The 27,350-nt window shown below is 49.0% G+C and overlaps 2 protein-coding genes and 1 non-coding gene across 4 annotated transcripts in view; 1 reads left to right on the top strand and 2 right to left on the bottom strand.

The window, feature by feature from the left end:
- Nucleotides 1–2,101, bottom strand: part of Crcp (CGRP receptor component) — a 30,005-nt gene extending 27,904 nt beyond the window's left edge. The window contains exon 1 of the mRNA XM_059249778.1: nt 1,861–2,101. Coding sequence (XP_059105761.1) covers nt 1,861–2,101 — 241 coding nt within the window. The remainder of the gene's footprint in view (nt 1–1,860) is intronic.
- Asl (argininosuccinate lyase) lies at nt 2,099–27,076 on the top strand. 2 transcript variants are annotated; one of them, XM_059249004.1, is made up of 17 exons: nt 2,099–2,349; nt 10,946–11,003; nt 16,398–16,592; nt 17,116–17,199; nt 17,393–17,449; nt 17,596–17,693; nt 19,937–20,014; nt 20,118–20,195; nt 21,860–21,912; nt 22,768–22,830; nt 23,425–23,539; nt 23,671–23,755; nt 23,866–23,925; nt 24,172–24,255; nt 26,462–26,542; nt 26,653–26,759; nt 26,876–27,076. In XM_059249004.1, the coding sequence occupies exons 2-17, from the start codon at nt 10,992–10,994 to the stop codon at nt 27,018–27,020; spliced, it is 1,395 nt and encodes a 464-aa protein (XP_059104987.1). In that variant the 5' UTR covers nt 2,099–2,349; nt 10,946–10,991; the 3' UTR covers nt 27,021–27,076. The 2 variants fall into 2 exon arrangements, with proteins under 2 accessions (XP_059104987.1, XP_059104986.1); XM_059249003.1 differs by lacking the exon at nt 2,099–2,349 and having other exon boundaries at nt 10,715–11,003.
- On the bottom strand, nt 6,595–6,703 carry LOC131898704 (U6 spliceosomal RNA). The gene has a single exon (XR_009376009.1). It is a non-coding gene; the product is annotated as a U6 spliceosomal RNA (small nuclear RNA).
- Nucleotides 27,077–27,350: the final 274 nt, after the last annotated feature.

The raw sequence follows: 27,350 nt of genomic DNA, 5'->3' as shown, positions 1-27,350 counted from the left end.
ACCCCCAGCACTGCATAAACAGGGTGTGGTGTCAGACACCAGCAAGCTCAGCACTGATGAAGCAGTAGGATCAGAAGCTCAAGGTCATCCTTGAATATGTAGTAAGTTCAAGGTTAAGCTTTGGATACATACGTGAGACTCTACCACAGGGGTGAAGTCGGGGGACTGGAAAACAGGAAGAAGACTGTAGGAAAAGAGCTAGATTTTGGTTTAAACAATCTGACAGAAAATGAGAAAAAAAGGCCAGAAACATTTTGAGGACCCACAATTATAAAAATGAATAAAGTGACAGAGAATGCGTCCAGAGAAAGTGTCCCAAGATGAAGCACTAAGATGCTCAACATTTAGACACCAGAACGGGAAGAGAAGGAGTAAGGAAAGACTCCAAGCAGTGGATGGAGGAAGAAATCCAGGGGCATGTCCGAGAGCAGAGAATTTCCAGGGTTTCTGACAACCGCTTCTCAGAGATGGAGAAAGCTGAACCAGACAGCCTGAGCTCCACAGTGAGAGATTCCCCATCTCAAATACTGATATGGAGGCCAGGCGGTGGTGGCGGCGGCGGCGGCGGCGGCGGCGGCGGCGGCGGCGGCGCACGCCTTAATCCCAGCACTCGGGAGGCAGAGCCAGGAGGATCTCTGTGAGTTCGAGGCCAGCCTGGGCTACAGAGCGAGATCTAGGACAGGCACCAAAACTACACAGAGAAACCCTGTCTCGGAAACGCACCCCCTCCCCCCCAAAAAAAAGAGTATGGAGAAAAAAACTGTTAGGGTGACTTCGTTGGTGGTGCAACTGCCTAGAATGTTCGGGATGCTTCCATTCTAAACACAATATGATGATGATGGGGGCTGGGGTGGCTTAGTGCTAAAGTGCTTGCCTAGCATCCCTAGTTTCCATCCCCAGCACCACAAAATAATAACAGTAATAATAATGATGTGGAGGGTGTCATTCAGTGGTATCTATCTAGCACGTGCAAGATTCTGGATACCATCCCCAACATCATAAAATAATGATGACGATGATGATGGTGGGGATGTAGCTCAGAAATTTGCCCAGTTTCCTGGTTGATCTTAACTGTCAACTTGAAACATCCTAGAGTCACCTGGAGGAGAAGCCTCAATTAAGAAACTGTCTTTTATCTGTTGGTCTGTGGGCATGTCCACGAGGAATTATCTCGATTAATAAATGATGCAAGACAGTATAGCCCACTGCAGGTGGCACCATCCCTGGGTAGGTGGTCCTGGGCTGTATAAAATAGTTAGAAAAAGCCAGAGGATAAGCCCGAATGGTTTCTGCTTCAGGTCCCTGCCTTGAGTTCCTACCCTGACTTCCCTCGATGATGAACTGTGCCCTGAAGTGTAAGATGTAATAAACCCCTTCGAACCCTAAGTTGCTTTTGGTCATGGTGTTTGTCACACAACAGAAAGGAAACTAGTACACCTAGTATGTTCACAGCCCGGGGTAGCATCCCCAGTGTCACAAAAACAACGACGGTGATAACGGCTGGAGAGGCGGCTCAGTGGCAATGCCTTTGCCTAGCTTGTGCAAAGTCCTGGGTCCCATCTCCAACATTACAAAATGATGGTGATGATGATGGCTGGGGGGATATGGATCCGTAATAGTAGTGTTTCCCTAGCATATGCAAAGCCCGCATCCTACGACAGTGATTACGACTGGGGGCCAACTACTTGCGGAGCACGTGCAAGAAGGTCTTGACTTTCACCCCTAGAACCGGGGGGGGGGGGGTGGCAAAGAAAATACTTCGCTCAATTCCTCCTGCATTCCCCTCCCCAAAAGAATGTGGGAGGGGGGACCGTTGCCAGGCCAGCCGGATCCCTCCCCTGCCGCCCCATCTCCAGATACTTCCGGCCGGCCCACTCCGCCCACCCGTCCTGCTCGCGGGTCCGGAGGTCCGGCCGCCAGCCGCCTCACGGCTCCCAGATGAGTCGGGTTTCCCTCGGGACGTGCCGCTTACACTTCCATGTCGCCTCAGCGTCGTCGTTAGCGGCCGCTGGGACGGAAAGGCCTCTCGTGCTGCCACCGCCGCCCCGCTCTCCGCCGGTGTGTGTGTGCCGCAAGGCACGCTGGGACGGCCGTGCTGCATGCCGGGAGCGCTGCCGGGAAGGCAGGGCTCCTCCTTGGCTCTAGGCGTCCGCCCGGTTTCTTCTCGTTTCAGCCTGTCAAGCGCTTGGAGCCAGACTTTAAACGTTTTCAGGGTCTGGGTTTTGTTAGGGTTTTAATAAGATAAGGTTGCGGTCTTGGAAGCATTAAAATCCCCAAGCCGGTCATGTTGGCTCAGAAAGGTTGAGACAGGGGGATTGCCACGAGTTCCTGGCCAGCCTGTACTTCATGGTGAGTTTCCAGCAATCCTGGGCTATTGGAGACCATGTGTAAAAAAAAAAAAAAAAAAACAACCCAGAAGCCAAGCATGGTGGCACACGTCTCTATTTCCAGCAAAGGGGAAAAGGGGAGGTAGAGGCAGGCACTTCTCTATGAATTAGATTAGAGACAACCAGGGCTACACAGAGAAACAGAGAGAGGGATCGAGGGAGGGAGAGAGAGACAGAACTGGACAGATGGCTTAGCAGTTAAGAGTACTTCCAATTCTAGCAGAGGATCAGGATTTGGTTCCCAGCACCAACGTGGTGGCTCACAACAACCTATAACTCCGATTCTAAGGGATCCAAGTCCCTCTAGGAACCTCTCACTAGGCACACGTGTTAAGTATATACATATATGCAGGCACTCATAAGTATACATAAAATAAATCTTAAAAAAGAACAAGGCTGGACCTGCTGGCCCATATCTGCTATAATCCCAGCATTTGGGAATTGGAGGCAGGAGGATTAGGGATTCAAGATCCTCCTCTATACATCAAGTTCAAGGCCAGACTGGGATACAGGAGACCTTGTCTCAAAAAAGAAAAAAAAAAAAAAAGCAAATCTTATTGAACTTAAAGGCGTGGTGGTGCATGCCTTTAATCCCAGCACTCAGAAGGCAGAGGCAGGCAAATCTCTGTGAGTTCAAGGCCAGCCTGGTCTACAGAGAGTTCCAGGACAGGCTCCAAAGCTACACAGAGAAACCCTGTCTTGAAAAACAAAACAAAACAAAAAAAAAAAAAAGAGCAACTACATGAGGATGGTGGCATATGAATTATACTGAATTATATGAATATACTGAAAACATTGAATATTGGGGCTTAGCAGTGAAGAGTGAGCACTACTTTCGAAGAGAACCCAACTTCAGTTACCAATACCCATATCAGGCCCTGGAGTCCAGCTCCAGGGCAACCAATGCCCTCTTCTGACCTCCTGGGGCACCTGCACATGCATACACACTTAAAAACAAACTTTTATTAAAACATTGAATAAATTGGGAGGCAGACGCAGGAGGATTTCTTGTGAGTTTGAGGCCAGCCTAGTCTGCATAGTGAACTCCAGAACAGCCAAGATTACAGAAAGACCCTGCCTCAAAATAAATAAATAATATTGAATATTGAACTGTATGGTTTCAATGAGTGAATAATGGGATATATAAATTTATATATCAAAAACCTGTTAAAATTTTTCAGATTGAGACAGTTCTCACTATGTAGCCATAAGTAGCCTGAAACTTGATGTAAACCAGGCTGGCCTCAAAATCCACCTGCCTCTGCCTCCCAGTGCTGAGATTAAAGGTGTGTGCCCCCACTTCCCAGCCATGTTGAAATGGTTTACAAGTGATTGTATGGAAGGAGCAGATTAAAAGTGGGGGGAGTCTGGGATGGTGGCACATGCTTGTAATCCCTCCACTTTGGAGATAGAGGCAAGAAAATCATTTTTTAAGGTCATCTTCAGCTATATAGGGGAGTTTGAGGCCACCCTGGGCTACATGAGAAGCCTGTTTCATTAAAAAAAAAAAAAAAAAAAAAAAAAAAAGATTGTGTGTGTGTGTATGTATTCAACAAGTAAAGCCAGGCACGGTGGTACACGTCTATAATCATAGTACAGGAAGCCAAGGGGGAAGAATAGTGATTTCAAAGAGGCCATCCTGGGCCATATAGTGAAACCCTGCTTAAAAATAATAAAAATTTGGGGCCTAGAGAGATGGCTCAGCAGTTAAAAGCACTGACTGCGCTTCTAGAGGACCTGGGTTCAGTTCCCAGCACCTACATGGCAGCTCACACCTGTCTGTAACTTCAGTTCCAGGGCTTCTGACATCCTTACACAGACATACATGCAGGCAAAGCACCAATGGACATTAAATAAAAAATAATAGTAATAATAATAATAATAATAATAATAATAATAAATTTAAAACAAAATGAAAAACAACAGGTAAACAAAATGTCATCCCAGGCCCAGCTGACATAATATGCACTGAAGAGTGGCCTGGACCTGTGTCTTGAGCAGAATGGGCCCCACAATAATATTCATTGCGTTATTCACTCAGCAGTCTTAGAGCGATTGCCCACTGGGTGCTGGTGATTCAAACATGAGTAATACACACTCTCTGTCCAAGCTAGCTGACAGTCTAGTTGAGGGACCAGTTCTGGACATAAACTATGACACACTGTGTTTAGACTCTGTAGTGTAGAGGAGGGACTGACTAAGGAGGCAGAGAGGCGTCCCCAAGCCAGAAGTGTTTGAGGCGAGTGGAAGGAGGGAACATGCAAAACCAAGACTTCAGGCATGGATTCTTCTGGAGCACAGGCTCAGTGCCCCTGAGAGCCACACCATCTAATGGGTCAGAGATGAGTTAAAGTAGGAGAATTGGTTTGCACCCATGTTCAAATGGGATCCATCTAGGCACCTACTCGGTAACTTCAACCTTGTTGATCCATCAGTGATTGTCCTGAACTAACTAGCTTTTGTTTGAGTTTGGTTTGTTTGCTTGTTTTGAGACAAGGTCTTAAGTAGTCCAGGCTGGCCTCAAACTGGCTATGTAGCCACAGATTACCTTGAACTTTCTATCCTCCCATCTCTACCTCCCAAGGGCCCAGATGACAGGCGTGAGCCACCACACCTAGCTTATTAGGTGCTGGGGATGGAACACAGGGCTTTGTGCACGGGAAACAAGCATTCTACCAACTGAGCTACATCTCCAGCCCCTGAACTATTCAATATTCTCTTTGACCTTGGTAGGGCTGTTACCATTGTGATAAATGGCTTTGCAATCTCAAGAAAATGACCACACAATCCAAAATACCCTGGGACACAAAATGTTTTGTTCCTGAAGAAGGGAACACACTGGTGCCCAATTAAGCAGGCAAGTGCACCCAGAGCAAAGGCACCCAGTGGGAGTCCACACTGGGTGTTTACTCCTAAACCAGAGGGGCCCTGTGCCTCGATCCAAGTGACAGAGCTTAGCTTCACAAAGGGATGCACTTGGTAAGCAGGATGCAACTTCTCACAGAACGCAGCCTTGAACAAATATTTTGATCTCAAGAAGAGAGAACTGACCCTGGAGGGATTTTAATTTCTGCCATGCAGCTTCTTTGCAGTTTTTTGTTTGTTTGTTTGTTTGTTTGTTTTGTTTTTTCGAGACAGGGTTTCTCTGCAGCTTTGCTCCTTTCCTGGAACTCACTTGGTAGTCCAGGCTGGCCTCGAACTCACAGAGATCCGCCTGGCTCTGCCTCCCAAGTGCTGGGATTAAAGGCGTGCACCACCACAGCCCGGACGCAGTTTTTTTTTTTTTTTAATGGAGTTTGGTCTTATGTAACCCATTGATAGAAAAGACAGTACATTTTACTTACATTTCCCACACCATAATGAAGTAATTGATAAGTAGAATAATACCAATAACAGCAATAACCTCCATTCAATATTAACTTCGTAAAAACAAGTTTGGGGTAAGTGAGCTGGCTCAGCAGGTGAGTCGACAAAAACCCAACTCTCTCCTCAAAGGGTGGGAGACACAGTTTATTCTGAAGCCAAATGTGTGATAATGGCCCATGAAAACATCAGGTTACTCAAAATACTATGTTCTGATATGGCCCCAGTCAGATGAGATTTTTTTATAGTTACAGAGTAAAGAAGATCACAAATGAAAACATTCTGCAAATGTCTTGGTGGAAACATCAGGGAAGCGGGCTACAGAAAATCAAGGAACTGTCTGCTCCAGTCCTCAGATAACCTCTGATGACATTGTTGCATTTGGGTCAATGGAGGCTAGAGGTTTGTACATTCCAAAAAAAAAAATCTACAAAGATGTCAGGTCACATACAAGGTAAGTTATAAATTAGTCTTTGGATCTGCAACATTCCAACCTCTCCACCATCTTGAGGTTCTAACAGACTGTAGTCAAATACGTATGTCTTCCTTCTCATCTATTAATTTTGTCCACAGGTGCTTTGAACGTGGGTCCCAGGGGTGAAACTCAAGTAGTCGGAATTGGCAGTAGGTAGCCTCCCCGGCTGAGCCATCTTGCCTGTTTATTGTTGTTGTTTAGGGAGAAAGTTTATTTTGGCGCATGGTTCTCTGAGGGTTACTTCCCTGGTAAGCTGATTCCATTGCCGTGGGTCTAAGGTGAGGCCTACTATCACGGCCAACAGCATTTGGTAAAACAAAGCAAGCTTGTCTCCTGGCAGATGGGAAGTAAACAGCTCTTTTAGGTATCTTAAATATGGACAACTTCACACATGAGTGTCATCCTTGCGTAGGGGCCACGCTCATCTACTCTGTACAATTCTAATTTTAGACTATGTAGATCTTATTGAAGTCCCCACAAGTACCTTCCCGGTGGGGATTTCTTCCCAGAGTCCAGGGGAAGATGCTGTAAGCGGCTGGGATCTATGCTGAGGAATATCAAATGAATCTACATACATTGAGTTCTTTAGTCCATTCACTTTATTCTTCTAAGTCAATTCTATCTACACAGCTTTTTTTTCGCCTGTCCTCTTACTTAGCTCCTCTCTGTCCCTTCTTCTGCTGTTTCCTCATTGTTCTATCTTAATTCTTTCCATCTTCGTTCTCCCCATATTCGTTCTCCTTGAGTTTTGGCTTTATCCGCTGGAAGAGTTCTTGGCTCTTCCAGGTAACAGCTTTTGCCATTGTTGGCTGAATTCCCACCTTCATATTTCTGTGGCTCGCAGCAAGTGCTGAAGTGAGCATTGTTATTATTTTATATTTATTCGTGTGTGTCTGTGTGTGTGTGTGTGTGTGTGTCTCTGCGTGCGCATACATGTGCACAGCCCATAGCACTCATGTGGAGGTCAGAGGACAACTTTCATAAGTCATTTCTCAACTCCCACCCTGTGTATTCTGGGGACAAAACTTGGTCATGAAGTTCAGCAGCACGTGTCCTCTTTCCCCACTGAGCCGTCTCATTCCCCCACCCCACAATCCCTTTTCTCTGTGGTACTGGGAATGCTTGGTAAGCACTTTCTCACTGCGCTACATCCCCAGCCTTTCCTTGTCAAATGTTTGTTTTCATTCCAAGGCCTGGAAAGGCAGGTGATTGTCAGGTGAGGTTCAGTAGCAATCCTGTCAGCCGGTTGTTCATTAATGTGATCCCTCGGGTAATTAGCCTCTGACTAGCCAGCTCTTGGAGAGCTTCCCAGGCAGATGTTATGTTTATCTGAGCTGCTAGATCTGGCTCCTGGCTCTCAAACTTCCTGTCTTGGAATCTTTAGGTAAATCACCCATTCCCCCCTGTACTGTCCTCTCCTCACCTGGAGAACCATGGTGATGATCAGGGTTGCCTTCTAGAAGTACTTGTGAGAATTTAAGGAGGCTATCCATATAAAATATTTAACACAGTGCCTACAATACTGTTAGAATTCAAGATATTGCCAGGAGTGTTGGAAGGCCGAAGCAGACAGGAGAATGTTAAATTTCTGGCCAGCCTGGGCTACACAGTGAATTTAAGTCTAGCAACATAGAGAGATCCTGCCTGAAAACATACAACAAAGTAAACAGAAAATACTCACACTTAATTGGTTTGTGTGTGTGTGTGTGTGTCGCAAATAGAGACAATGCCTCCACTTAACTCCCCTAAATGTTTCTCACTCATTTTGTTTATTTGAGGCAGGGTCTCAAGTAGCCTAGTCCTACCTTGAATTCACTATGCAGCTGAGGATGACCTAGAACTCTTGACCTTGCCTCCACCTCCTGAGGGCTGGGATTCTAGGCATAAGCTACGGTGGGAGCTTTAAGCAATACCAGGAATTACACTCAGAGCTCTGTGTGTGCTAAGCAAGCACTTTACCAACTGAGCTGTGTCCCTGGCCCTCTCCTAAAGTTTCTTGAACTTCGTTGTTTGGGAAAGAGCCAGAGCTTGAGGTTTCCTAGGGTGATGCTTAACAGGGTGAGGAAGAATTCAGACTCTCTCATTTTCCTCTTGATCTGGAAGGGCTCTACCCTGAGCCATGCCCCTAGTTCCTCACTGGGGAATTCTCAGCAGGCATTCTAATGCAGAACTAACCTCCAAATCCATACTGGGTGATTCTAGGCACATGTTCACTGCTGAGCCTTGCCCCTAGCTCCTCATTTCATAGATTCTAGGCAAAGTGCTCTGCTTCTGAACCATGCCTGAGGTTTTACACATTTACTATAATCTAGGTCTGTTGGCAATGAATTTGAAAACTTGTCACTTCACAAGGCATGAACGTTTGATTCAATTCTTACCATTTTCACTGCATTGTGTGAGGCAGACAGTCTGGCAATGACTAGGAATGCTCCCTAATGCTGCAGGTCCCATCTTGGCTAGCTCTAGCATATCTCATCTGTTGGTGATCAAAAACATCCACAATCCACAAGGGGCTGAAGAGATGGCTCAATAGTTAAGAGGACCCAGTTTCAGTTTCCAGCACCCACATGGTGGCTCAAAACCATCTGGAACTCCAGTTCCAGGGGTACTGGCACCCTTTTCTGATTTCCATTGGCACCAGGCACAGATGTACTGTACATGGGCACATTGAGACAAACACAAAAACCTCCACCGTAGTGAGACACTCACAGCTGGTGTACACAGTGGTCCACTGCCCACTCTTCTTCCAGCCATGTTCCCACGCTGATTCCAGGGAAGTCTACACTTCCTGCTTTCAGGAGGGACTTGATAGACTGAGGGATGGGCTGAGTATTAACTCCCAAATGCTGAAATAGTCACTTTTAGGATCCCCTTTCTGGATTGTCTGGAGACTAATAACTGGGTTATATCCCCAACATTTTTTTTTTGTGCTTTTTAAAAAAAAAATTATTTATTTATTTATTTATTTATTTATTTATTTATTTAGTGTGTGTGTGTGTGTGTGTGTGTGTGTGTGTGTGTACACATAGATGTTAGAGGACAATTTGGTGGTATCATTCTCTCCTTCCACCATGTAGGTCCTTGAGATCAAATTCAGATCATAAGCTGACTGTAAGCCCCTTTACCCGATGACGCATCTGACTGGATCCATCTTTTCCTTAAATATTGACTTATTTTGGGTGTGAGAGGTGGATGAGTGTGTGCACCATGAGCCACAGAGCATGTGTGGAGAATAGAGGACAGCCCTCTGGAGCGGGTCCTTGCCTTTCCCCTTGTCAAGGCTTCACTTGTATTTGCCACTGTTCCGAGTACTCCAGACTAGCTGGCCCCCAAGCTCCCAAACAACTCTCCAGTCTTCTCCCCTGTCTTGAGTCAAAGTACCGAGGTTACAGATGAGCCTCCCAGCTCACCTTCTACATGAGTTCCAGGATCAAACTCAGGTTACCAGCCTTTCGTGGCTAGCTCTTTTACTTGCTGAGCTGGCTCTCTAGGTCAGTGGTTCTCAACCTGTAGTTCTTGACCCTTTGGAGGTCAAGCGACCCTTTCACAAGGGGTTGCCCAACGCCATCAGAAAACACAGATATTTACATTATGATGCACAGCAGTAGCAGAAATACAATTACGAAGTAGCAATGAAAATCATTTTATGGTTGGGGGTCACCATAGCGTGAGGAACTGTATTATAGGGTTGCAGCATTAGGAAGGTTGAGAACCACAAGAGTCTAGGCCCTGTACTCAAACTCTTGATACTCCTGCCTCAGCTTCCCAAGCGCTGAGATCACAGGTATGTGCTAGCACAGGTAACTTAGCATTAAGCAGTTATCTTTCCACACCCAGACTGCCAGCCTTTTTTCTTTTCTTTTCCTTTTTTTTTAAATTGGAAATAGGGTTTCACATAACCCAAGCTGCCTTTGAGCTGGCTTGTGCAGCTCAGGATGACCTCGAACTTCTGATCTTCCCGCCTCGATTTTCCCAATGCTGAGATTACAGGCCTGCACCACCACGACCTGCATACCATACCTGACTTATCATGTGCCCTACTCCCATGCCCCCTGCTGTGAGACAGGGTCTCAATGTGTAGTCCTGGTTGGCCTGGAACTCACAGTGTAGACCAGGCTGACCTTGAACTGACAGAGATCCTCCTGTCTCTGCCTCCCAAGTGCTGAAATTTTAAGCACGTGCCACAGGGCATGGCTTTTTTGTTTTAGAAACAGGTTCATTTGCAGCCCAGGCCTCGAACTCCCAGCAATCTTCCTGCCTCAGACTCCCGGGTGCTGCTGGGATGGCATTCGGGTGTCTTCCCTCCTAGCACGGGTCTTAGGAGTCTGACCCTCCATACAGCCTACAGGCTAAATCGCTGAAAACCCCATACCTCCTCTGGCTGCTCATAGCTCAGCCAGAGGCGGCCCCGCCCACAGGCGTCACACCCATCTCTTCCAATTGGCTCTGCGCTGCCAGGAGGCGGGGACAAGGCAAAGGGGGAGCAGACGCCATCCCGGCCAGAAAAGGCCCGAAGAGACCAGAAGGTACCTGTTCACGGAGAGTCTGTTCCTCCAGGTCCCGGGGAGTGTGGGAGAGAGGGACAAACAAGAGAGAACGCTGAGGACTGTGGCGCTCTTGCTGAGTGCTGCCCACGTCCCGCAAGCCGAGCGTGCGCCCCCATCTCTGAGCTGTCCCTGCCCCGCAGACCTCCAGAGCGAGGTCTGATCTTGTTTTCCAGATCCGTAGGACCGAAGCTCCAGGAGGAGGAGGAGGAACCGCCCAACATGGCATCGGAGGTGTGTACGACTTCGGGAACCTTGCAGACGAGCGGGGAGGAGCTACTCGGGTTGACCCGTGCTTGGGGCCACCTGCTGCCAGACAGACCTGCACTGATAGAGAAATTCCCCCACCACCTTTCCAAAGCTCAGTTTAATGTAGACTCAGGGATGTTTCCATCATCATTTGCCCCGAGCGCCGCCAAGTGGCTCAGGTGGTGATTTCATTAATGACTGAGGGTTGGCCGCCACACGTGGCTGCCCCGCTCCTTTTTGTTTTCTTGTTTTTTTCTTTTAATGGTTTGTTGTTGTTGTTGAGACCGTTTCCCTGTGTAGCCCTGGCTGCCCTGGAACTCGCTCTGTAGACCAAGCTGGCCTCGAACTCAGCTCCACCTGCCTCTGCCTCTTGCTTACTGGGATTAAAGGCGTGTGCCACCCACCATGCTCAGCATTGTTTCCCTTTTAAACATTTTTATGTGTATGCGTGTTTTGCCTACATGTATGTTTGTACACCACATGGGTGGCCGCTTGCCTATGGAGGTCAGAAGAGGGCATGGGATTTACAGGAATTGGAGTTACAGATGGTTGTGAGCCACCATGTGGGTGCTGAGAACAAAATCTGGATCCTCTGGAAGAGAAGCCAGTACTCTCCATGGCTGAGCCCTCGTTCCCAACCCCTGTTTTTCCTTCTTTGAGACAGCAGCTCACTTTAGCCCAGGCTGGCCTGGAACTCACTATCTGCCCAGACTGGCCTCAAATTTCTGGCAATTCTGCCGCCGCCGCCCACCGAGTGTTCAGATTGCAGGCGTGAACTACCACATCAAACCTTTTTCCATTTAACATTTTTATTTGTTTATTTTGTTCGTTTATCTATTTTTATGAGTGTGCACATGTGTGGGCATAGCACACATGTGGAGAACAGGGAACAACATCTTTCTTACACCCCACTTTTCACCCCCACACCCTCTTATCAGCCCCCACCCTGTAGGGTACCCCTTGTGCCATGCATGTGTCCTTATGTATAGGAAAAGTGAAGTCCCTAAATAGTACTTGAGCTCTGTCATATGGAAAGAGCCAGAAGAGGACCTCACCTCTCTCTCTCTCTCTCTCTCTCTCTCTCTCTCTCTCTCTCTCTCTCTCTGTGACCCAAGTGACCCCCCCCCCCCAGGGTGTCCCTGTCCTCTCCTTTGAGCCAGGAATTCCTGGCTTCACCTCCTATTTAGTGGTAGGTGTGCAAGACACAGGTCCCTTCCGCGGACTTGGTTGATTTAACTAGCAAATGGAAAACTGAGAGCCGTTGGGCTCCACTTGCAAGGGGTGGATCGTGGAGTCGTGACTTTGAACTCTTAGGGGGAGGGGGCTGCGGGGAAGCAGATGCCTGCGTGCCCAGTCCCATCTGATCTGCAGTAGCTGGCGAGTCACCCCCTTCCTCTCAGCTCATCTGAGTTAAGATGGCCTGATTTACTTAGCTGCAGGGTCATGTGGAAGGTCAGGAACAAGGCCTGGACTTTGGAGCCAAACAGATGCGGTTTGTACACCAGGATCGGCCTTGACCTCTTAGTTCCTTTGTGAAGTAGGGGTAATGGTGTCCACTTCACACAAGGATGTAATTGCAATGCCAGGTGTAAGCAGAGCAGAGGCAGGCGGATCTCTGAGTCTGAGGCCAGCCTAGTCTACATGCGAGTTCCAGGACATCCAGAACTGCATAGAGAAACCCTGTCTCAAAACAAACAAACACAAAAAACAAAACAAGGGCTGGAGAGATGGCTCAGAGGTTAAGAGCACTGGCTGCTCTTCCAGAGGTCCTGAGTTCAATTCCCAGCAACCACATAGTGGCCCATAACCATCTGTAATGAGATCTGGTGCCCTCTTCTGGCCTGCAGACTTACAGGCAGACATTACACTGTATACATTAATAAATAAATAAATAAATCTTTAAAAAACAAACAAACAAACAAACAAACAAACAAAAAAACAACAAAGCAAAGCAAAAAAGCTATGAATCCTCCAGCCTCTAGCTCCCTAATGCTGGGGTTATGGGTGAGCAACACTACACTCAGCTCACAGTAACCACTCTGGTTACTTCCCTTGTGCATTTGAATTGGATTTTGCTCATTCTACTCAACCCAACTCTGTGTCCCTTCCCCCTTGTTCCAGACTCCTAGCCTGGAGCAATGTCCTCTCCAACTGCATTGGTCCTTACCCATTGACTGATCAGTTGGAGACGCTTCGCTCTGACCTCCCAAGGTCGTTTCAAATGTTTCCCAGAGCTAAATGTGGTGGCTCCTACTTGTATCCCCAGCCCTCAGGAGGCTGAAGCAGAAGGATCACCAATTTGAGGCCAGCTTTAACTTTGTAATGAGTTCTAGGTCAGCCTAAACTACATGGCATGTTCCTATCTCCACAAGCCAAAAGCGTGGCTGGGGTTGTGAGCTCAGTGGTAGATTGCCGGCTTAGAATCTCAATAGTAAGGGGCTGGGTACAACTCAGTAGGACAACACTTGTGTTTCACACACAAGGCCCTAGGCTCAATCCCAAAATGGAGGGGGACAAAGGGAATCTGTGCCTGGAAGCCTGCTGGTGGGATTTGGAGCTCACTTTGCTCTCCAAACAGAGGTCTGGACTGCAGATGACCTCAGCTTGCCTCAAGCCATTCTGTGGGTTGGTACTAATTGCTCTGGCCGCTGTCCTGCTTGTTAAGGAGTTGTTATTACCTACAAACCAGGCACAGAGGCCAGAAATCTGGAATGGAAAGCAGTGGCGGGATCCCTCCTGGGCCTCCCCCAACAGGCGCCTGACTCACTCCCTGTTCTGGCTGGCTGGCCCCGACCCACAAGCCCCAGGGGCCCACAGGGCGCTTTGAAGGAGATCTGGCTTTTGTTGAGGCAGCTAAGGGTCAGGTGCAGAACCTCTCACAAAGCTGGGGGTGGTGGTGGAGGCTGCCTTTGTGGATCAGAGTCCTTGTCAAGACTGTTGAGCACTGGAGGAGGTCAGCTCATCTAGCCTGGGGCCAGAGCACAGTGCATGCTCCCCGTGGTACTCCCAGCACCAGACCCAGGAGCACAGATTGTAAAGCAAGCCCCAGGGCTCGGGAAGTGGCTTGGCTGATAAAATGTTTTTGCTGTGCAAGCCTAAGGACCTGAGTTTGGGTCTCAGTGCTGGAGAAGTTGTAACCGTTGACCAGCCAGCCCAGCTGAATCCATGAGTTCAGGGTCAGTGAGAGATCCTGTCTCTAAGAAATGTGATGTTATACTTTCATCCCAGCACTTGGGAGGCCAAGACCAGCAATCTCTATGAATTCCAGGCCAGACTGACTTACAGTGAGTTCCAAGCTAGCCAGGGCTACATAGCGAGGCCCTGTCTCAAAAAAAATAAATAGCAGTAATAAATAATAAGGTAGAGAGCAATTGAGGAAGACACTCAACATTGACCTCTGGTGTTTGTACACAGATGAGAACATGTACATACAACACACACACACACACACACACACACACACACACACACACAAGAGAGAGTGCCCCCTAACCCTGAGCACCCCAGCCCTCCTTCATTATGCATGCACTTTGCAAACGACATCAGAGTGAATGCTTATAACAGTGGTTCTCACCCTGAGGCTCTCCACCCCCTTTGGGGAAGGGTTTGAACTACCCTTTCACAGGGGATACCTGAGACCATCAGAAAACACAGATATTTACATTTCAATTCATAACAGTAGCAAAATTACAGTTGTAACATAGCAATGAAAATAATTGTGTGGTTGGGGGTCACCACAACTTGAGGAACTGTATTAAAGGGTCACAGCATGAGGAAGGTTTATAACAAGCCTATCACGCGGGTATATTCCCTATTCTGTAAAGAGCCAAAACTGAGGTTCCAAGGCGTGATATGCTATGTCCAAAGTCAGTTCAGAGTTCTAGGGCAGAAGTGAGATGTCCCCAATGACTCTTGTGGACAATCCCCCCACATACAGAAAGGTCACCAGCAATGACATGCCATGTCCCTTAACGTTTACCACATTCTCCTTCAAGTCGTGGTCACTGTGTTTCCTGTATGTTCTGTGTCCCTCCTACCACCTGTCCCTATCCTGGTCTGTGCCCTCCTCTTTCCAAACAGGTGCCTCTCTGACCTGTCCCTCTGCCTTTTTGGTGCCTGGGGTTGGTGGATCAGCTGATGTCTTTTTAGAAAAACAATGATACAAAAAAAGAAGGGCTGGGATGTGGCTCAGTTGGTAGAGTGCTTGCCTACTATGCCTGAAGCATTGGGCTTCATCCCTAGGACAACATAAATTGGACGTGGTCACATGCCTTTAATCACAGCCCTAGGAAGGCATTGGCGGAATTATCGGTGGCTCAAGGTCATCATAGAGAATTGAAGGCCAGCCTGGGCCTTCAAATAACAATATAACTTGTGCAAGTTAAATTTAACCATTCTGCAATATATATTTATCTCAGCTACTTGGAAGGCTGAGGCAGGAGGATTGCAAGTTTAAGGCCTGCCTAGGCCACAGAGTAAGTTCAATGCCAGCCTAGGCATCTTAGGAAACTCTCTCAAAATTAAGAGGGTCATCGTAGCGGCACACACCTTTAATCCCAATACTCAGGAGGCAGAGATAGGCAGATCTAAGAATGCCAAGCCAGCCAGACATAATAAGACCCTATCTTAATAAATAGATAGATGATAGATGATAGATAGATAGATAGATAGATAGATAGATAGATAGAGGGGCTGGAGAGATAGCTTAGTGATTAAGAGCACTTACTGCTTTTGCCAGAGGACCAAGGTTCAGTTCCCAGTACCCATATGGTGGTTCACAACCATCCATAAACTGCAATTCTAGGGGATCCAACACACCCTCTTGGCCTCTGCGGGTACCAGGCATGCATATATGGTGCACAGACATACATCAGGCAAAACATAAGATAAAATAAATAAATCCAAAAAATAAATAAAATAGGACTGTTAATATATAGCTCAAACATGTTTGTCTGCCATGCAAGAATCCCTAGGTTTAATCTCCAGTATTATATATACACATACACATACATGTAAGTATATATGTGTGTGCGTGTATATTGTGTATGTATATATACCTTCATACATATATATGTATTTATACATATATATGATCATAGAGTAAGTACATACTATATTGTCTGTCAGTTAAAGAAAAAATTCTGTTGTGATCCCAAGAATGCCACCATCTCCCTGGTCCATGCCATATGGTGAAAAAGAGCCCTGATTTCTGTGTCTGTCATATCCCCGGCACACTCACCAAATCCCTGACCCTCTGGGTCTCAGTTGCCCTATCTGTCCAGAAAGGATAATGTCTAATGCCTACCCTGCCCCCTCACCTTTCTGGGTAACTCTCCTAAGGGTTCCTTTTGAGAGTGTGTTCTATTCTCTCTTGGCCAGAGTGGGAAGCTATGGGGCGGCCGGTTTGTGGGTGCTGTCGACCCCATCATGGAGAAGTTCAACTCATCCATCTCCTATGATCGGCATCTGTGGAACGTGGACGTGCAGGGGAGCAAGGCCTACAGCAGGGGCCTGGAGAAAGCGGGCCTTCTCACCAAAGCCGAGATGCAGCAGATACTGCAAGGCCTGGACAAGGTAGCCTCCATGTCCCGAGGCCCACCCTACATCCACTCCCCTGGGAACCCAGGCTCCTACCCCAAATCCCTAAGCACTACATTCAACTTTATTTCCTCCTTCTGATGCTGGAGATGGAACCCAGAGCTGTGGTGCATGCTGGGTAAATGCTCTACTTCTGAGCTATGTCCCCAGGCCCTCACTGGGAGATTCTAGACAAGTGTTCAGTTCTACCACTGAGCCATATCCTGGCTCTGATATCCTGGGGCACAAGCTGTAGTATTCCAGGTTTGTTGTTTGATCTCGAGGTAAGGAGATGACTAGAGAGGTGTTATAATCACCATCTTTATCTTTTAATGAGTCCTCCTGGCCCAAGACCAAGGTGGACTGGGTCTGAGATCATCCCTCAAGGACGAGGAATATTCTGTGGCTAAGCTTCCATACAAGGGCGTTTAACCATGATGGATCCAGACCAAGGCAGGGAGACTCCTGGCTCCTGATGCCTATTAATCTGGATACCCTGGGTTGCTGCCACCTGCTTCAGGTAGCTGATGAGTGGGCCCAGGGCACCTTCAAACTACACCCTAACGATGAAGACATCCACACAGCCAATGAGCGGCGCTTGAAGGTATGGCACACCCCTTTTCCTAACAATCGGTCTCCCCTTTTCACCTTACCCTGGGCACTAACCATCATTGGCAGAGTAGAAATGCCAAGAGGCTTGGGCAAGACCGGGTCCCTGGCATAGGGAGGGAAAGCCATAGGGCTGGCCAGCACTGAGCAGGGAATTCTAGCCTAACCTCATGCCTCTTCACCCCTAGGAGCTCATCGGCGAAACTGCGGGAAAGCTACATACAGGACGAAGTCGTAACGACCAGGTATCAATCACCAGCCCTCTTTGCCCTCTGCTGTGAACTTTTCAACCTCGGGAACCCGGGAGGCTCTTAGGGGCTCAGCTGTAGTCCTGGCTCTCCAGGGAAGCAGCAAGTTCCACTCCCTGAGTGGGGCCTTTTCATCCCCACAGGTGGTCACGGACCTCAGGCTGTGGATGAGGCAGACCTGTTCAAAACTCTCTGCCCTCCTCTGGGCGCTTATTGGAAGCATGGTCGACCGGGCTGAGGCGTAAGTTTTCTGGGGGACACTGCCACAAGGATTTTCTCTCTAGGGGGGGATCTAAGCAAGGGATGGGTGTTGGTAACCCTAAGCCAGCCAGGCCGGAAGTACGCACCCAGCGTGGATGATGGTTCCGCTGTGGCTGCATAGTAGATGGGGGTCCCAGCCTATATACTGTAGCTCCTCCAGGGACCAGATGCGAGACCATGTACAGTTAGAGCAGAACTGCATATATAAACGCCTGAGGAGTAATGGAATACTCAAGTGAGGGACCAAAGAACCGCCTGCTCCTTCCTAAAGGAAGAGAGGATCAACAGTCCACAGGCCCAGTTGGGTTTGGGGGAGGTGGTATTTGTTTGTTTTAGATTTATTTTATTTTATGAGTGTTTTGACTGTGTGTGTACATGTGTTCCACCTGCATGCCTGATGCCTGTGGAGGTCAGAAGGGGGCATCAGATCCCCTGGAACTCAAGCTGTGAATAACTGTGAGCCACCATGTGGGAAGCAGGAGTCCAATCGAAAACAAGTGGCCTGAAGCAATGAGCCATCTCTCCAGTCCCATGGCCCAACTGTGATAGGCTCAACCGCTCTCATGAAGATGGCAGTGGTTTGGCTCCGAGGATAAGGCCTTAAAACAGACACTGGGAGTCACAGAGGGCCACCAGGCTCTGTGTTCTCTAAGTGCAAGACCTAGATGGCAGGAGTGAGGAGAGTTGGAGAATGAGGCCCTGAGGTATTAGGTGGGCTTAGAGCTCCAAAAACAATACAGAGTAGTAAGGAATGGGGAATATTTTTTTTTTTTAATTTTTTGGGGTTTTTTTTTTTTTGGTTTTTTGAGATAGGGTTTCTCTGTGTAGCTTTGGAGCCTTTCCTGGAACTCACTCTGTAGCCCAGGCTGGCCTCGAACTCACAGAGATCCACCTGCCTTTGCCTCCGCAGTGCTGGATTAAAGGCATGCACCACCACTGCCCGGCTTTGTTTTTGATTTTTGACACAAGGTTTCTCTGTGTAGCCCTGGCTATCCTGGAACTCGCTCTGTAGACCAGGCTGGCCTAAAACTCAGAGATTCGCCTGCCTCTGCCTCCTGAGCACTGGAATTAAATTGTGCGCCACCACCACCACCACCACCACCGGGCTAGGAGTGGAGCATGTGTTCATAGCTCCAGCCTAGATCAGAGGGCAGTGACCAGTCATCCTTAAGGATCTTTGGAGACAAAAGCTCCAGGTGCCCAAGGAAAGGTCGTGACTGAGCCTGCAGCAGGCAATCACCCCTTAGTCCATACTCTCCCATCTTACCCCACATCCCACCCCAACATGGAAGGCAAGCCACAGAGCCAAAGGCTGCCTCCTACCAGCATCATCCCATGCTTCCGTGTTCTAATATCTCTGGAACTGGCTTTGTTCTCTACAGACTTGACAAAGGAACCCCTGAAAAATCTTAGGTGGTATCAGAATTAGGGGTGACCCCCTCCTCGTTCCTGGGACTCTGTGTCCCCTGTTCATAGGCCTCAACTAATTGTGAATACAAGGGGTGGGGTGCTGGGAAGAATAGGGAATGTGAGGGCAAATTAATACAAGGTTGTTTGTAGTGGCATGACAGCACTCTGAAATTGAATGTGGTGATGGTTATACACTAAGGGTAGCCTGGGACTTGCTATGTAGCCCAGGCTAGCCTCAGATTTAATCTCCTCCTCTCCTTCCTGTCCTCGACTTTCCATTTCTTTCTTTCTTTTTTTTTTTTTTTAACTTCAGACAGTACAAGCTGTCCTCATAGCCTCTATGTGACTGAAGACTGAAGCTGACCTTGAACTTCAGGCCCTCCTGCCTCAGCCTCCCAAATGCTATGGTCACGTGTGTGCGCCACCACACCCAGAGCTGGGCTTTGTTTTTCCGAGAGGTTCTTATCTGTAACCCAGGCTGCGTAGGACTCACCATATAGCCAAGGCTGCTCTCAATCTTATGGCAATCCTCCTGCCTCAACCTCCCGAGCACTGGGACTGTAGACTTGCACCCCTGTGTCCTTCCTGGCTTAGTCTTTGATCTCGTTGGCTCGCTTCCGGTCTCTTTTCTCGTAAGACCCGTTTTGTCTCCTGGTGAGCATCTGGTCTCGTCTTCAGGCAGAGCCCCACAGGTCTGTTCCTACTTTCCCTGAAAAGAGTCTAGCCTGTAGAGTTTCAGGTATCCTAGGCAAGCCTTACCTGTCCCTGCTGGACCCCAACCCCTCAGGTCTCCTGCTTCTTCCTTTATTACAGGGAACGTGATGTCCTCTTCCCAGGGTACACACACCTGCAGAGGGCTCAGCCCATCCGCTGGAGCCACTGGATCCTGAGGTGAGCTGTGTGGAGCAGGGGGCCCTCACCAGGGGTCTTGATGGACGGGGAGGCTCCCTAGCGTCCTGCCTCCCACCACCCACCCGTTTCCGGTTTCCCACAGCCACGCTGTTGCCCTGACGCGGGACTCAGAGAGACTGCTGGAGGTGCAGAAGCGGGTCAATGTCCTGCCGCTGGGGAGGTACGGCTGTCCTCAGTGTCCCCAAGGCCTGATGGGAAGTGAGGGCGGAGAGCTACACAGTCAGCATGGATGAAGAAAGCTTGGGGGTTAGAGGGAGGGCCTTGTGAGGTCCAGCCCCTTCCTCAGACTCTATTTACACACAGTTCCGGTTGCTGGGAAGGGGCATTTCTTCAGTAGGTAAGTTGTCCGTGTTGCTGTTGGGAACCACTCACACCTGCGCCTGTAGCAATCCCAGTGAACCCCATTGGGTCACTGAAAAAGACATGAAAATAGAAGGAGCTGGGGATGGGCTGGAGAGATGGCTTAGCGGATAAGAGCACTGATGCTCTTGCAGAGAGAACACTGATGCTCTTGCAGAGGACCCGAGTTCAATCCCCAGCACCCACATGGCAGCTTACAACTGTCTGTAACTCCAGTTCCAGGGGACCTTCACACAGACATATACACAGGCAAAACACCAATGCACATAAAATAAAAATAAATCAATTTAAAAAAAAAAGGGAGCTGGGGAGAAAGGATCAATAGGGTGGGAAGACAAGAAAGGGTAATGGAGGAGTGAATATAATTGAAATACATTCTTTTCTTTTTTTTTTTTTGAGGGGGTGTTGGGTCCCCTGGAGCTGGAGTTACAGACAGTTGTGAGCTGCCATTGTGGGTGCTGGAAATTGAACCTGGGTCCTCTGGAAGAGCAGTCAGTGCTCTTAACCACTGAGCCATCTCTCCAGCCCCTGAAATATATCCTATACGTGTATGAAAAATATCATAATGAAGTCATATATGTATAATATATATGCTAATTAAAAACTCCAAGGTAGGCTGGCTCACTGGTTAAGAGCACTTGCTCTTCCGGACTAGAGTTCAGTTCCCCACACTCACATTGGGTGACTTATAACCCACCTGTAACTCCAGCTCCAGAGAATCCAGTACCCTCCTCTGGCCTCCATGGTGGCCTCCGTGGGCACCTTCATACATGTGACATATTCACATGTGTACATATATGTACACATAAATAAAAATAAATCTTTAAAAACAAAACAAACCCATAAAGGCTAGAGAGATGGTTAAGAGCATTGGCTGTTCTTGCAGAAGACCCAGGTTCAGTTCCCAGCACTCACATTGGGTGCCTCTAACTCCAGTTCCAGTATCTCTGAGGTCTTCTTCTGGCCTCTGTGGGCACCTACATGCATATGGTTCACATACAGACAGGAAGGCACACACATATACACATAATGTTTTTTATTAAAAAACAGCAACAGCCGGGCGGTGGTGGCACACGCCTTTAATCCCAGCACTCGGGAGGCAGAGCCAGGCGGATCTCTTTGAGTTTGAGGCCAGCCTGGGCTACCAAGTGAGTCCCAGGAAAGGTGCAAAGCTACACAGAGAAACCCTGTCTTGAAAAACCAAAAAAAAAAAAAAACAACAACAAAAAGCTAGTCCCTACTTGGTCTTCCAGCTCTCTGACAAGGGGAATAACCAAACTTAAGAATGTGCTGAAACTCCAGCCAACTTCCCATTGGACACCATTTTTCCTGCACGATGCCAAATGTTTGGGGCCTTAAGGTGGCCAGGCCAGCAAAGGGGCTGAGTACCTAAGATTTGATTCTGAGTGTTGCATGTGTGCGGTACCCGGAACCTCAATCACGATGAACCCTTTGTCTCTACAGTGGGGCCATTGCAGGCAACCCCCTGGGTGTGGACCGGGAGCTACTCCGAGCAGGTGAAGTATACCCTGTTCATCCTTCTCTTAGTGCCTGCTGGGTCCCAAAGACACATGAGATGACATGTGGGAGATACGGAGGTCCTTGTGTTCACCGATAAGCACTAGGGGAGCCAGGAATGTCAAACACACAGGGTTGTAGGTTCAACATGACTTAGCAGCCAGTGTTGGTTCATACTTCGGGAATCTGACCCCAAGCAGTTTATTTTAGGCATTTTGAAGCACAGCACAATTGGATGAAATTTTCCTTGGTGATAATTAACTCAATCCCATGTGTCATAAAACTTATGACATGACTATATTGAAACTCTTTGGAAAGTACATGTGACACCTTCCATAAAGATAGGTTCTATAGATTGACCAGCTCATGATAAGGGTCGGGGGGGGGGGGGGGGGGGGAGGATCTGGTGTGGTCTCGGCCACACCGAGAGTGCAAAGGTCACCAGGCTATTAACCTCTTCTGCTCCCAGCCTTCTGGGTGGAAAACAGGTTATACACCCCTCCTTTTGAAGTGACAACCCTGTGTGTTGTCATTTCTGGGTTCCCCTAATGCTTATCTGCGAACACAAAGACTTCTGTGCCCCCCCACAATGAGAGGGCAGAGGCCCTCATATCTTGCCTATGGGTATTGAGATGAATGGGGTTGCCTATGGCAGGGGTACATATTGCTGGGAATACTCGGACCTCCATCCACCCTCCTGAGATCTGTACAGAGGCCCCTCTCCCCACCCCATACTCCTCCTCCATTCTCATTTCCAAGAAGGGGTCCAGGATGAGGCTGGGAACCCCGGTTCAGGGTAGAGAAGAATGCTTCTCACCTTCCAGTCCAAACGTTTTTCCTCCCTCAACATCCAGAACTGAACTTCGGTGCCATCACACTCAACAGCATGGATGCCACCAGCGAGAGAGACTTTGTGGGTAAGACATAGGAGTCCAGGGCTGGGGATGTACGTCAGTTAGTAGAATGCTTCTTAGTGTGCCTGAAGCTCTGGGTTTGATCCTCAGCACTGGGCATGAACTGGGCGTATTGGTACACACCCACTGTCACAGCACTTGGGAAGTGGAGGCAGGAATACCAGTAATGGGAGGACATCCTCTGCTAGTTAGTTCGAGGCTAGCCTGGGCTTTCTAAGACCCTGTCTCAAACAAACAAATCCAGCAGGATTACTCAGTGGGGCCGGGCGGTGGTGGCGCACGCCTTTAATCCCAGCACTTGGGAGGCAGAGCCAGGAGGATCTCTGTGAGTTCGAGGCCAGCCTGGGCTACAGAGTAAGTTCCAGGACAGGCTCCAAAGCTACACAGAGAAACCCTGGCTCAAAAAAAAAAAAAAAAAAAAAAAAGATTACTCAGTGGGTAAAAGCGCATAGTTCCAAGCCTGACAGCCTGAGTTTGATGCCCTCAACCCACATGGTGGAAGGAGAGATCTGATTCCTACAAGTCGTCCTTTGACCTCTATGAGTGAACGCACCCAGAGGGTAAAAATTAAAAGAAAGAGCATGCTGTCCCTTCCAGCGGAGTTCCTGTTCTGGGCTTCTCTGTGTATGACCCACCTCAGCAGGATGGCAGAGGACCTTATCCTCTATGGCACCAAGGAATTCAACTTCGTGCAGCTCTCTGATGCCTACAGGTAAGGCCGTATCTCAGCACCATCTGGAACGGCTTCCTCCCACCCCAGCCTTTGCAAGACCCGCCCAGTGCCTCTGCCCGCGGGCCAGCCAGGCGTAAGCAGAACCTCAGTCCTCACACCTCTGTCCCCAGCACTGGAAGCAGCTTGATGCCCCAGAAGAAAAACCCAGACAGCCTGGAGCTGATCCGGAGCAAAGCGGGCCGAGTGTTTGGGCGGGTGAGCTGGGAAGAGTGGAAGGCAAGGCCTCCAGACGGACCCAGTGGGTCCTCAGGGGACTTCAGGATTGGCTCTGGTGTCCCAGCTCCTCAGCTTCATTCTTCCTGCAGTGTGCTGGGCTCCTGATGACTCTCAAGGGACTTCCAAGCACCTACAACAAGGACTTACAGGTACGAGGCTGGGAATGTAAGGAGGAATCCTCTGGCGATACCCCAGCCTACTTCTCAGAGCCCTGACACACCCAGACAGGAATGATTCCTTCCTGTCCTGGGCACACAGTCCGTGACTACCCTCAGAAGTACCCTGCTGCTCCTTGGGGTAGCAGGGAGAGGTGCTAAGTGTACCGAATGGAGCAAGGGGAGAGATCTGGGTGACGGGTGGGGCTGCCGGCCCCTTACCTGCCACGTGCCTCCCAGGAAGACAAGGAAGCCGTGTTTGAAGTGTCTGACACCATGACTGCTGTCCTCCAAGTGGCCACGGGAGTCATCTCCACGCTGCAGGCAAGACTAGCCCTCCCCACATCACCTACCTTCACCCTTCGCTAGGCCCTTGATCAGTGGAAATGCCAGACAGTGATTTGCAGGGGAGGAGATGAGGCCAGAAGACCTGGGATGGGGAGGGCAAGGCCCCAAAACCTGGAACAGAAGAGTAGGGATGGTTAGACACCAAAGTCCCAGGTTTTGGACAGAGTAGGATTTTTTTTTTTTTTTAGATAGGATCTTACTATGTAGCACAGGCTGTCCTCCCATATAAGGCCTCAGCCTCTCCCTACTCTCCATCTGGGATCGGGTCTTGCATATAGCCTAGGTTGGCATTCATCTCACCATCCTGTGTCTTTGTCTCCTAAGTGCTGGGGTCGCAGGCACGCTCCTTACCACTAACCAGATTCCGGCTGTAACCGTGTATCACATGAACTTTCTTTTCTGGGGCGCGGGGCTGATGGTGGTGGTAAGACAGGGTCTCACTATGTAGCTCTGGCTGTCCTGGAACTCACTATGACCAGGCTGGTCTCAAACTCACAGAGGGTCTGCCTGCCTCTGCCTCCGGAGTGCTGGGATTAAAGGCGTGTACCGCTACACGTGAGTTATCATACGAACTTTCAGTATACAGCAAAGATGCATAGAGAACCCCCACGCGCCAACATCCAGCTTTAAAAATAACCAACTCATGGCCATTCTTTGTTTGGTTAAGACAGGGTCTCACTGTGTGGTCACATGTTGCTTCTGCTGTCTTTCTCCATTTCTTCTCCTCTCCCAGTTATTCTGAAGTCGGTTTCCAATGTCTCCTCATTTCTTCCCTGAATAGTTCAGCTCTTTCTAAAGCACTGGTTCTCAAAATGTGCCTCTGCTTACCTGATGGGGACTGGGGAGATTGCCCAGTGGTTAGAGCACTTGCTTCACACGTGTGAGGCCCCGAGTTCCCATCCCCAGAAACACATGCAGATACCGGCTGGGCATGGAGGCACATCTGTAATTCCAGACCCCGAAAACAGAGACAGGGTGTCTTAGGGTTTCTATTGCTGTGAAGAGACGCCATGACCACGGCAACTCTTATAAAAGAAAACAATTGGGACAGCTGCTTACAGTTCAGAGGTTTAGTCATTATCATCATGGCGGGGATGGTGGTGTGCAGGCAGACATCATGCTGGAGAAGGACCTGCTACGTATTGACTTGAAGGCGACAGGAAGTGGTCTGAGACACTGGATGTGGCTTGAGCATATATGAGACTTTCAAGCCCGCCTCCACAGTGACACACTTCCTCCAACAAAACCACACCTACTACCAGAAGGCCACACCCCCTAATAGTGCCACTCCCTTTGGGGGGTCATATTCTTTCAAACCACCACATAGGGGATCCCCAGAGGAAGCTGGCTAGTGAGACGAGCCATGTCTGTGAGGTCTGGGTTTGATTGAGAGACTCTTCCTCAGTGAATAAGGTAGAAGCACTAACGGAAGACGATTCCCTGCCTCAGCCTCAGGCCTTCACATGCATGGACATGCACATATATTTTTTTAAATCATCAGGCTGGAGAAGTGGCTCAGAGGTTAAGAACACTGGCTGCTCTTCCAAAGGTCCTGAGATCAATTCCCAGCAACCACATGGTGGCTCACAACCATCTGTAATGAGATCTCTTCTGGTGTGCAGGTGTACATGCAGGCAGAACACTATACATAATAAAACAACAACAAAAAAAAACCTGAATAAAAAAAATCATGCACATATAATAGGTACACCACACACACTTAATAGAAAAAGAAAAAAATAATAATGTAATACAATTCTGGGAGCATGGGGACACTCCTGTAATCCCAACACTAGGGATGCTGAGGCGGGATTGTAAATTTGAGGCCAGTCTGGGCTACAACGTCTCAAAAGAGAGAAAAAACAAACAATGAAAATGTCCAAACAGAGATTTGGTCGCTAGTGGGGTGGAGTGGGGGCATAAGAGAGTGCTTGATTGCTTAGCACACAGTAGGGCAGGCTCCATGAGATACCTTAGCTCACTTTTTTTTTTTTTTTTTTGGTTTTCCGAGACAGGGTTTCTCTGTGTAGCTTTGCGCCTTTCCTGGGACTCACTTGGTAGCCCAGGCTGGCCTCGAACTCACAGAGATCCGCCTGGCTCTGCCTCCCGAGTGCTGGGATTAAAGGCGTGCGCCACCACCGCCTGGCACCTTATCTCACTTTTACTGAACCTGTGCCCCCAGATTCACCGTGAGAACATGACACAGGCACTCAGCCCTGACATGCTGGCCACCGACCTCGCCTATTACCTGGTCCGCAAAGGGGTGAGTGTGAAACAGCAGGGCATGCGGACAAGGGTGTCCCCAAAGCCGGGCACCCAGGTCACGGCAGAAAACAAGCTCCTGACAGCACCCGCCTCTGCCTTTGTCTCTAGATGCCATTCCGCCAGGCCCATGAGGCCTCAGGGAAAGCTGTGTTCATGGCAGAGACTAAAGGAGTCGCCCTCAACCAGCTGTCGCTGCAGGAGCTGCAGACCATCAGGTGTGCGCGCCCCTCCTCCACCCCATCCCCCATCCCGGAAGCTGCATCCGGAAGCTGACCCTGGGCAGCTCCAGGTTGGCATGCACTGTCTACCCTGACTTGTCTTTCTCCCCCAGCCCCCTGTTCTCCGGTGACGTGAGTCACGTGTGGGACTACGGCCACAGCGTGGAACAGTACAGTGCCTTGGGTGGTACTGCACGATCCAGTGTGGAGTGGCAGATCGGCCAGGTGCGAGCCCTGCTACGGGCCCAGCAGGCCTAGATTCCACCCACCCAAAGCTGCTCGCGCCCCAGTAATAAAGTGGGACCCTGGAGAGACGCCAATGTGTTTCCTGCTTCAGCCTGTCTTCCGCTCGGATGGGCTTGGGGGTTTGTTGAGCTGACCACTGGGGACATAAAGGAAGTAGAAAAAAAGACTGAATGCGGATGGTGAGAGGCAGGAAGGGGAGTCGAGGCTCCCATCTGATCCTGTCGTTTCCAGGCTCTACACCTCCCATGCCAGAGGCCCCGGGCAGGCAGCATAGCTATGAATTCACGATCAACACAAAATCATAAACTTAAAACATCATGAAGGGGTGCTGGAGAGATGTGA

Source organism: Peromyscus eremicus, chromosome 23 (genome assembly GCF_949786415.1).
Source record: "Peromyscus eremicus chromosome 23, PerEre_H2_v1, whole genome shotgun sequence".
NCBI classification, from domain to species: Eukaryota; Metazoa; Chordata; class Mammalia; order Rodentia; family Cricetidae; genus Peromyscus; species Peromyscus eremicus.
Note: the sequence above shows the minus strand (reverse complement) of the source record. Positions and strands in the feature narration are given on the sequence as shown.